Source organism: Engystomops pustulosus, chromosome 10, assembly GCF_040894005.1.
Source record: "Engystomops pustulosus chromosome 10, aEngPut4.maternal, whole genome shotgun sequence".
Classification (NCBI taxonomy): Eukaryota; Metazoa; Chordata; class Amphibia; order Anura; family Leptodactylidae; genus Engystomops; species Engystomops pustulosus.
Window position 1 is genome coordinate 15,016,452 of NC_092420.1, and position 11,748 is coordinate 15,028,199.

An 11,748-nucleotide genomic window follows, 5' to 3' on the forward strand; every position below is an offset into this window, starting at 1 on the left:
GCTCTCCTCAAGAAAGCTGTTCTAAAAGGTCATATCTTGGTTCCAAAAAGCCATTTCAACCAATAACAATACCGCGTAGAAGGCATTAATAGAAGCAGAAACAGATATGTTGCCACAAACATATGATGATGATGAAATGCGGAGACAATAATTTGTTCATGGATATGAAAATCACTCTTTAAGTGCAACAGAGGAGGGGCTAGATTTTATACAGACGGCAAGAGGAAGACAGAGGATCAAATGTCAATCATTGATACAAGGCAGACTATTACTGGGGAGAGATAGAGCACTTTGGGCTGTCTTATGGTAAATCAGGTAAATTGGACCCACCCCCATTGCACCTGCAGGCTGATTTGCATATCCATAAAATGAGGATTATCTCTGCAATGCTTCATCAGTTTGTGACCCTAAAGATTTGATTATGCCTCCATTAGAAATCCCTATTATTGGTTTGGAAAGCATTTTAGACCCGATAGGTACCAACTGTTGTATAAATTGTAATGACACCTCAAAATCTAGTAAATCACAAAGAAAAGACCCCAAACCTCCAGGTTTTGTCAGTTTTCAATTTATTGGTTTGTTGCTTCTCGTTTCCACAGCTTCCATACACATCTGTGAAATATTGCACTATGACTAGACATTACACATGCATCGCCGCAAGAAATTCCTGTTTCTTTTGTCGCAGCCGAATGAGCTTCTGCCTCCGTCCGAGCGAAAGCCATAAGACGTCACACGGATCACACGCGAATCTGTCCCACAGTAAAAATATAATCAAAAATCATTCACATTGTCTCCTGGACCGTGATATGTACAGCAAAGCGTGTAGTGTCCGAAAGCAAATCTTAAAGAGTTAAAAGTTATTTTTTCTCAGAAAAAGCGCCACTTTCATTCACAGGTTGTGTCTAGTATTACAGCTAGATACTATTCAAGAAAATCGGACCCAGATGCAGTCTGGAAATAAATGCGGCGGGGTTTCTATAGAAAATACAGATTTCTGTTTACAATCTCAGGCTGTAGAAGATTGTAATATCAGGTAAAAATGCGGACAGCTACGATCTGAATTACTTCAAAATTTATAAAGCCTTGTGTACTGTAGAAATACTAGTGCAAAATGTGACAAATTTGTACATAGCGGCCATATTCCAACTCCAATTTTTACACTCAAGGCATAACAACCAATCAGTGCCCAGCTTTCACTTGCCAAGACGCTCTGGGAAATTGAAAGCTGTGCTGTGATTGGTTTCTCCAAGAACAAGGCCTAATTTGCCCCATTATTACTCCCTAGATTTAATCTAATGCTGTATTCATGCATCACCCTCATTATGTACCTACCTATAGGTAAAATATAGGGTACGTTGTACGCAAACTCCCTCAAAGTTGATGGGAGTAGTGAACACAAAATGGTGGCTTTAAGGCCTTTCCATTTATCTGAGGCCTACAATCCATGGTGTACAACTGGTTGCTATGGGCAAAGCCCCTTGATACCCTTATATATCCAAAACCTACTGTAACAGTCACTTAAAAGGAATGTATATTGTGTCCCAAAAATGAATATTTCCACCCCAAATATCATATCACTGCGAATTCTAGTCTAAATGAAAGAACGGGTTCGGGGTCTGAGGAAACATTTTTTTAAAACCATGCATATTTATAAAAATGTACAGTTTTATCTTATAGAAAATGTGTACAGTTCCAGTTTAAAAAATTTTTTTGACGATAAGGGATGAGATTGATCAATTAAAGGGGATGTTTATTAGAAGCCCAATCAGAAGTATGGGACCGTCACTGTTATACGTATAATGGGGGGCCATGGATGACGTATCCCGCTGTAGGACTATTAAACAAGTTGTCCAGGACTAGAAGATTGTATTTATTTTTAGAAACAGTGCCTCTCCAGTCCTCTGGTTGTGCCAGGTATTACAGTTCAGCACTTTAATTTTGAATAGGGCTCAGTTACAATACTATATTCACCTACAGACATGCGAGGAGATCCAAATCCAATCCGGGGACAGGAGGAAATTAAAAATCTGTGTTTTTTGGGGGAGGGGTAAAAGTATGAGGTACTTGGCGAGTGGAAGATTTTCTGGGGTTCAGGGCTGCTTTGATGTCAGTATAATCAGTCGGGTTTTATGACGGATACATGCAATTTTGACAGATATTAGAATACAATTACATTTAGTAATAGTGCCACCTGAAGGTGAAAAAACATAAAATGGAGGAAGCCATGGGCATGAGAGAAGCTTGTTTTTGCATTGAACGTTATAAAACTGGCCTGTTAATAAATTCAGACCTCTATCTGTTTTATCAGTTCCTAGGAAAGCTCGGCGTCACCAAGGTCATAATTACAGAAATACGCTTTCAAATTTATCTAATTTGGTAACCACCTCTCTAAGGGGATGTTCCAGTGAACATCGTAGATAATTCCTATAGAAATAAATGGGATGTTTGTGTGACACAGGGGTCCTCCAGAGATTGGGGAGAAAATGCAAAAGAAGCCCAAACTAGATCCTGAACACTGACCCCTATTTACCAATAGGGTGTTATGGATACTCCAAACCACCTTGAATTATTTAAGACATGAAAGCCGATATCTCATTGGTTATTTAGCTGATTTGGGATTTTCACCTTTAAAAATACAGGAAACGGTTAATTAATAAGAGATGCAAGGTAAATAAGTAATTTTTCTCATAAATAGTAGTAGGAAAAAAACCATGCCAGAATTTCTCCAAATTCCAATTTCTTATAAAAGTTTACATACAGAACCATCTCAAACATAAGCGGAGTAAGAGAAACATGACTGCTTTAACCTGCCCAATGTCCTTGGGTGGTGTCTGGTATTACAGCTCAGGCTTCTTACGTGAATGGGACGATAATGCAATACCACAGACATGCTATATATACAGTCAGAGGGCGCTGTTTGAGGAACAGCCCCATTTTTCCAAACCAAGAGATCCCTTTAAGGGCTGGTCTCCCTACAGCGGCGGATTCTGATCCAAAGCTCGGGGGACAACCCCCCCTTCCATATATAGTGCAAACAAACACAAAAATGGCCAAAATGCGAACTGCTTTTTTTTTTTTTTATAGGAGTAAGGATTTGCATAGACTTTGTCTTTTATTCATGTGCAATGTTTAGGAAATATTTGGAAAACATAAAGGGTTAATAGAGGAAATATAATAACACAATGAAAATATAATTATATATTAAATATATACTTATATAAATATATAAAGGGTTAGCAAATTGTTGCAGACCGTTGGAAAGCTGAAGTCATGACAATTCCGGATTCAAGCGGGGACGGCAGGCTATAAGCACGGAGCGGGTGCCATATTAAAGGGACGACACAGCAATTGCCTTGAATTGTACCTCAAGTTCAGTTTTTTGGGATGTCACATCAAAAGTAAATTACACAGCAAGAAAACCATAACCGGCCATTGTGCGAGCTGTACGCACCTTATCGGAATAACAGAACCTTACAGATCTTAAAGGGAAGGTAACTTACAGAGTTGTCAGTCTCCCTACTAGAGGTTTCTATAGAATTTCAGCTGCGCGTCGCAGTCGTGTTATGCATCGGTTATGCCGTAAGGAATAGCGTAGAGCAGAGATAATAGGAAGCTTCCATAACGAGAGAAAAATAAAGCATGGAAGATGATGATATGGTTATCCCGATCCAAGAGACAGCGACTGTCATAACTAATAAAGTTTATTGAAGAGAATTAGTGCATAGTGTATGGCCCCAGCCTGTGATGTGTGGGACTACATAACAAATATGTGAGGTTGCGGTTTTAAGCAACCCCCAACTTTCGAGATAAGTTGTGCCGAGCAGCACTCATCTCCCAGTGAGGCGGCTTTACAAGAAACCGTTCCGAATGAAAGAAAATAAATCCATACAAAGCAAACCTCTACATTCCTTCACCTCTGTCCTGGTTCATGGGATGCAGCCGAACCAATCAGAAAATAGTGGGCGTCACCCTTGGAGAGCAGTACTTGGCTGAACAGTCACTTCCTGTAGAAGCAGGATGTGACGGGCAGCGCTGGAACTGGACTGGCATGAGGTCAATGCTGAGGTAAGTACTTTGTATTTGTTTTATCCCATTCTGAACAGTAGGAATAAAATGCATTTAAAGGGCATCTATCACCAGGATGAAGGATTGTATGCATATGAGCCCGAGGGGCTCCAGGCTCCATAGGTGTTAATGGAGCCTGGAGCCCCTCAGACTCGTTTGCATACAGTCCTTCATCCTGGTGGTAGATGCCGATTAAAGGTTTCCCATAAATGTCTGGGACCCCCATGTGGTTTCAATAAATATCTGGGACCCTTATGTGGTTGCCACAAATGCCTAGGACCTACGTGAACCCCCATTAAATGTGTTCACAAGAAAAATCCCCTTAAATTTAGGGCATAGGGACAGCACTTCTACAGGTAACATGGCCCTATTCTTCAATAAACTTTATTAGCATCCCTCTGAATAATGGTCACTCATGTGCGAAGAGAGGGGATAGGGGCAGATCCCCAACATATAAAAAAACAGACATATCAGCCCTAAAAACTTGTGAAGAGGTAACCAGGACATTCGTCTGTATCCAAAGCAAGTGCAAAACGAGCAACGCTTAGCATTTCCATGAAATAATACTTTTTTGGGAAGGTCGGGATGGGGGGCGAGTGGGACTCTTCATATGTCTAACACCACACAAGAGGAAGCGCCAGTGGGGTTTGATTTTGGAAATGATGGTGGCCCCATAGTTGACACAGTAGTAGGGTCACCACGTCACCCCCCAAAAACGCAGTACAAAAATCAGGTCTTTATGTTGGACCTGGATAAAGAACAATGGCAGTGAGGGGCTGCCCGCAATACACACAACTGATAGGTAAAGATAACCTCAAATGGTACATGATGGAGAAGGTAGGGATCGGTCGGTGGGAGTGGGGTCGGTCGTGCTTATTCCTTGACTTTACTTATGAAGTCAGCTATTTTTGCAAAATTCTCTTCCTGCTGTTCCAGGGCGTCCAGTACGATCCCCATTGGGGTCTTCTTCAGGCCGACGCCTTCGATTTTATTCTCCACCTTGTTTTTTATGTTGCGGAGGCGCAGGGATGCGTGGATGAACATCACTGGGGGGGAAGAAAGGGAGGAAGAGGTTAATAGCGGGTATAGGAAGTCTCTCCATTTTCTGGCGAGTCTGCTCTTGAAAACTGAAAGGCGTTGTCCAAAAATTAATAGTTTTCCCTTTCCACAGTATAGGAGCTTCCCTTTAATTAAAGGGGTTGTCCCAGGTTTTCGAGGTTGATTGGTGAGCATCTGAATGCTGGGACCTCCCATGATCCAACCCCTTTAATGGAATGGAAAGCTGAGCAAGAGTATGGCCCTGCTGAAAATGGCCGAGTACAGGGGTCGGAGAGAATGAATAGAGAGTTAGGGACCCTGAGCGGCGCAAGGGTCACCCCCACCCCCACCCCACATAGGCACACTACTCTATGACGAAAAAAAGCCACCAAGAAATCCATGATTCAAAGTTTGGAAACTTTTAATTTGATCAATTTTGTTTCAACAGGACTGTAGCTTGTGGGGGGGGGGGGGGGGGGCATCTTCACACTGCTGTGCTCTTAGCTCTCTGCATTGCAAAGCTCTACAGCCCCAACGAAGGGAGGAAACTTTGTGATTGGTTAAATACTAAAGCAGAAGGGAGGGGGCCCTGAATGAGTTATTTGCACAGAGCACAGCAGTGTGAGGACATGACAGTGTAAGTCAGTGTAAGGTACAAAATAAAGTCTATTCACTTACATAAAAGTGGAAACGTGATCCCGAACACAAAGACCATCACTCCTCCGAACATGGAGATGACAAAGTAGCTGGAGAGCATAATAGACATGACGAATAGAGTGGGGTACTGCTTCTTAAATTTCCGGACAATATCCTTATTGTGGGACGTCCACACGAATCCCATGAAGATCAGGATGACGACCGTGGCCCCGAGGATCATGTTCAGGGGACTCAAAAACCTGAAGGGGAAAGTGAAATGAGAGGATAAGTTACATGTACGGTTCATCTACATTGTGGCTGCGGAGGGTGCGGCGCCCCCTTAACTACCTTGTAAGCAAGAAAAGGTTTGGCTTATATGGATACGGATGGATCTGCAGATTTAAAGGGAATGACACCAGTGTTGGAATAGCCTATCAGAGCCAGAAGTTCCTCCACTGAGTCCAGGTTCGGACACAATGATGACCCCCTATAGTTCAATAGACGGCAACCCTATTAGGTAGGAAAATGGACTCTGCATTGAGCCATTCCTCTATTACTCCTCCTGGAAATTGGCATCTGAGCGTTACCGTTAGAGACGCATGAACCCGATGTTCGGGTTCGGCCCAATAGCCAATTCGGCAAATTGATACCCCTAGCCACGACCGATTGGCTATTCGAGCCATCGCTATTTGATAGGGGCAGGTTTGCCAGTTTGGCTGTTCGGCGGAACCTGAACATCGGGTCTCTAGTTACCATTCCTCTTGTCAAAAGGCTGTAACTGTAAATGACTTTGTTCTGATTGGATAAGGTTACAACTTACAGCAGCGAACATATACCACCGAGCTGTCAGTGCATTTCCAGGAGGAATAACAGAGAAATACCACAATTATTCTTCTCCAAATCTTCACTTATGGAATGCAAAAAAAGACTTGTAAGAAGAGGCAGCAGGACTGTAAAAGGGTCAGCATACGATTATAGGGAATTAAAAAAAAAAAAAAAATCTGTTAAAAAAATATAATAATTTACATAATTGTATAAAACTTTATTATTATTTCCCATCATCCCCTTCAGCTCTGTCCATTCCACCTGCTCCGTTCACTCCGTCACTACATTCCCTACGACCACGATAAACACTTGGCCGCGTCCTTCGCCAGCAGCGCGCAGAAAAATCTGAGGTGGAACTGGATAAGCAGCGATGCTAAATATAGAAGACAAATAGCTGCTTATAACGGGCTGGAAAAAGTGAATATCACCAAGGCCGCAGGAACAGAATGTCAGCAGATGTACACTCACACCACCAACACCCAAACCAGAGGGGCGAGCCCTGCCACGTACATACCCAAGACTGTATGTATGTATGTATGCACTGTACAACCCAAGACTCCAAAACTACAACTCCCATTTCTCTACAACAAAATGTCCACAGCACATCCCCCCCTTTAATGAAATATCCAGAGCAGTGCCCATGTCACTAACAAAATCCACAGCAGAGCCCCCCCTTAATGAATTATCCAGAGCAGAGCCCACCTTACTAACGAAATGTCCACAGCAGAGCCCCCCGCCACCACAATTAAAATAATGTTCAGAGCAGCCTCCCCTTTAAAAAAAAAACAAAAAAAAAAAAACCCTCAATACTTTCCTCCAGCTTCTTCTCCCTGCTGCTACATATCCTTCCCCTTGTGGTTTCCTGACACACTATGACCTCATGCACCGCCACATCATGGCGTCATACATCCCCGCATCATAGTGTTTGCGTGCAGACAGGGGGGATAAACGAGCCTCTGCCCGCTTTGCCAGGAAGCCGCAAAGAGAAGAAGATGGAACTGCGGGAATGAGAAGCCGGAGGTAAGTATAGAGGCGTTGGCAGTGACCGGGTGTTCCCCGGTCTGGTCTTGGACACTGCTGCTCTACAGGAGCGCTTACAAAGCCAAGCACCATCACTGGGGTAGTGCCACCTTATTCCTATGATGTGTAGGGGTCCCAGCAGTAGGAACCCCCATATCCTGGGTACACAACATTGAATCTCGGGGCCAATACCAGACGCAGCCTATATGACATGTTTGGCGCTATAGCCACAAATACAGACAAACAGGTAATTCCTCTGAATATTTGTAGCTGCTCTTCCTGCCAGGGACATAACATGACATGGAAACCAGCACTAACCAGGGATTAGACCAGGGGCATTACAGGGTGCCCAGGCTCTGCCAGTCACTATTGATTGCATCCGTTTCCAAGGTCACACGAGAAATCCGGAGTAAAACGGAGCAATGTGACGACAGGCGTCCTGACAACATGGCAACTAAGACTAACATATATCACAGTCCAAAGGCCTCGTCATCACATCTGACTATGGAAGAATATCCGTCATTATTAAAATGAAAACATATCCAACAATGCTAGAAAAACCTCCGGCAAGCCCTGCCCCTTATTTTAGCCACACCCCCTGAGCCACCACATAAATACCATTGTGTGATATCCGAAGATGTCATCAGCTCTGTGACAACACATCCATTGGTCACGTGACCTAGGTCAAGGTGCAGCACCAAGCACAACCACTATACAACGTTACGACCTGGCCTGGTTTTTTAACTCATTCTTGGAAAGTTGGGTGACAAGCAATAAGGCCCCTTAGTGATGTTATCCAGCTTTCTCAGACTCCTGAATAGCAAATTCACCCAGTTAGATTTTCCGTTCAGTGAATAAGGGTTATCATTACAAGTCCCCTCTCCCCTTAGAGAGGGATAAGTACAGAGGTGCATCATCCATGAGGCGAGTTGAGAATTTTGCCTCAGACACTACAATCTTCGCAGCATTAGTGGAGCAGTCAGCTGCTACAAACCTAAACTTGACACTTTTAGAAATAGTGTTTTGTCAGATGTCCGCATGGAGAACCCACTTACTAAAACCATGACCTAATACATTACTACTGGATAAGTTTTAGAGCGTTGGGGGGGGGGGGGGGAGGGTGTTTACCCCTGGATAAGCGGCTGCCTATCTATTAAGATTGGCTGGACAGGAGTCTGAGAAAGCTGTGCAGCATCCTAAAAAGGGATAAGGCTGCATCCCCCATCATAGACTACCCTCCCCTGCCATCACTGCTCAAAAAACTTCAGCCAACCAAGCCGCCTGTTACTCATCCCATCCATTTTCTGTACCAGAGGAGCGATTAGAGGGGCCGAGCCCAAAATACTTGATGACTCACGTCCTGACCATCCAAAATTATTATAACTGGTGAAATCTGCACCTACTAGAGCTGGAGTGCAGTAACCCGGGTCAGCCACTACACAGAGCGTGGCGCTGTCCGCTTTCATACACTGTTATTGGCTGCTGATATAAGGAGTTTGGAGAAACAGGTCTCCATCTATCTGATACTGAAGAACCATTGACTTCAACAGAAAAAAAATCTGCTAATAAAACATTTTTTTCCCCCAGAACATTTTTTTTTTTTTAAAGCGGTGCATAAAAAATGCATTGTATGAACAATGACCGGTTTTTCCTACTGAAATCACCGTGACGCGGTGTGGAGGCGTAGATGGCGTGTTTTTCTGTGTTTAAAAGAATGTTGAAAAACCACAAAGAGTCCGGAATTCCCCCCTGGTTACTGTGTTGTTCCAAAAAGTCATTTGTCATTGAGCAGAGAAAGTTCAATATTTTTCTTGAGAAGAGTCAAGTTTAGAGGCTGCAGGGTTAGTGTCAGTTCAGAGGCCCCTATCTTCATTTCTGTAGCACCTAGAGACATGCTACTGGTGTCATATTAAAAGTAGGAATTTCTTCTTTCAGGTCACACCAGGCTTGTGGTTCTGTGGGCTACATATCCAGACATCCAAGCAGTACTAGATTTTAATCTGTGGATCACATTAACTATCACCAAATATTCTTTAACTGTCTGTATTTCTGGTTCTGTATCTCACAGAAAAGAAGCTTTGTGATATGAATGAGGATATTCTTAACTTTAATAAGGGCACCAAAAGCTTCTAGATACAATGGAACAGAAGAGAGAGAAATCTATAACATATATATATATATATATATATTTGTGCACACAGATTACGCAGCGCTGCACAGAACTTCCCAAATCAGTCCCTGTCCCCAATGGGGCTCACAATCTAATCAACCTACCAGTATGTTTGGGAGGAAACCAGAGTACCCAGAGGAAACCCACGCAAACACGGAAAGAACATACAAATTCTTTGCAGATGTTGACCTGGATGGGACTTGAATCCAGGTCCCCAGCGCTGCAAGGCTGTAATGCTAACCACTGAGCCACCGCGCTGTCCCTGAAGTGCTGCTCACCCCGCAGCCTCCAAAGTTCATTCATCTCAAGTAAAATAAGGTAAAATAGGTATATTTCACTTATCCTTAACTGTCCGGAAGTGGCAATGGTGTCGCTCCTTCCATGTAAAATGTATGAATATTTTCTTATTTTCTGACAATTCTGCCCTCCTCTGCTATAATATTAAGTGGCTTAAAGGACGTTCTCCTTACAGCAGGCGACATCTGGGATATCATTCAGTTCGGTATTTGTCGTGTCATTACATTTTGTCAGCGCAGATCCGGCTGTGTATAGATCTTCACAACCAAAGCTGCTGCAAATAAGTCTCTTTCTATAGGGCACCCTGCACTACATGTCAGCCGAACACCTCAATAGGCACCGAGGATCAGTCTGGACTACCATTTAGCACTGTCCAAAACCGATGCCACTAAAGACTACAATTCCCAGCATGCCCTGGCACAAGTGCCCCCATTCCTGTACATTACAGGCCTCCCCCAGGATACTTACCCGCACCTGATACTTTTCTATAAGAAAAATTTGCATAGGGTTAACAAGTTTGTGACGTAAATCTACACTAATAATCCCATAGCATTGCCAGAAACCAGATGCTGCGCCTCATTGCAACTTTAACAATGGCGCAGAACCATCAGACGACCTGTGAGTCCCATCCCCCACGCCGTGCGGGGCACATGACACACATAGTGACCTCTAATGGACCAAGATACATCGGGGGACCTTGAGTTTTAAGATCGCAACATCTAATGGCGAAACATGCACCCTAAACATCTTATGGTACAAGTCGCAGGATGGCGCCAATGCAGCTGAAAATGCATTGTATGCAAGTTTAAGGTTACTATGAGTTTCTTACTTTGTCCCGGGAGGTCATAGGTAGGTCATAGGTCACCGGTATTGGCTTTTTCAGGTCTTTGGCGCATTCAAAAGGAGAACTACAAGTATTAGCAAACATTCAGGTGTAAGATTATGATTTATATTAATGTAATGACCCTGTACGATATCAGTTCACCCCTCTGATCCCCCCCAGCCCACATCGGATCCACCCTTTAGCTGCTGCATCATGGATACTCACCCCACCAGACAGATGACGGCTGCGGCCAGGGCCAGATAATTGGTCTGGTAGTACAGTAGGTTACTGACAACCCTGTTATTCCATTTTGAGATGTCTTTGAAATCTGGCCGACCAAATCGATCAGAACCGGGGAAGAAATCATCCCAGGGCCGTAGCGGTGCAACCTGGACGTCCATCTTCCAGCAGCCTGTGCGAAACCCTGGAGAGCCAACGCGCATGCGCGCTCATCCTCCGCAGCCCCATTACCTCATCCGCCGGCCCAGGGGCGCGTGCGCAAAAACATCTCACCCGTCACTGCCCCAGTCGTAATGTCAGGCAGACACTAGAGGGCGCCATGTTACTGTAATGAGCGCTAGAGTCTGCCATGTTGTGGCTGGCAATGGATGGCATTTATAATAGAAAGTGACTATACACAATACAAAGTGGGTGCTATCACTTCTAATGGGGGTCTGCATTTGGATACTTTGGCCCTCATCTAACCTGTAGGAGAGCCCTATCCTATGGCACTTACCCGGCACTGTGGCTAGCATGGACTGTGGTTATACTATCACTCTTATAGGACCGCTCTGAATATTGTGGGGGCACTATGGCTATCCTATTACTCTTGTGAGGGCACTATGGATGTCCTATTATTCTTGTGAGGGCATTA

General features: G+C 43.9%; 1 protein-coding gene across 1 annotated transcript; it reads right to left on the reverse strand.

Annotated features, from left to right (window-relative positions):
• Window positions 1-550: 550 nt before the first annotated feature.
• Window positions 551-11,329, reverse strand: ARL6IP5 (ARF like GTPase 6 interacting protein 5). The gene is made up of 3 exons (XM_072126883.1): window positions 11,100-11,329; window positions 5,782-5,999; window positions 551-5,111 (listed from the first exon to the last, which is right to left on the reverse strand). The coding sequence occupies exons 1-3, from the start codon at window positions 11,315-11,317 to the stop codon at window positions 4,939-4,941; spliced, it is 609 nt and encodes a 202-aa protein (XP_071982984.1). The 5' UTR covers window positions 11,318-11,329; the 3' UTR covers window positions 551-4,938.
• Between the last annotated feature and the right edge of the window lie 419 nt (window positions 11,330-11,748).

Bases quoted from the DNA above. Each gene is read 5' to 3' on its own strand.
- ARL6IP5 (XM_072126883.1), bottom strand. From the start codon at position 11,317: ATGCGCGTTGGCTCTCCAGGGTTTCGCACAGGCTGCTGGAAGATGGAC. The intron at 6,000-11,099 runs GTGAGTATCCAT...TTTCCCCTTCAG, and splicing joins GCCGTCATCTGTCTGGTGGG to GTTTTTGAGTCCCCTGAACA. The intron at 5,112-5,781 runs GTAAGTGAATAG...CTTCCCCCCCAG, and splicing joins GATCACGTTTCCACTTTTAT to TGATGTTCATCCACGCATCC.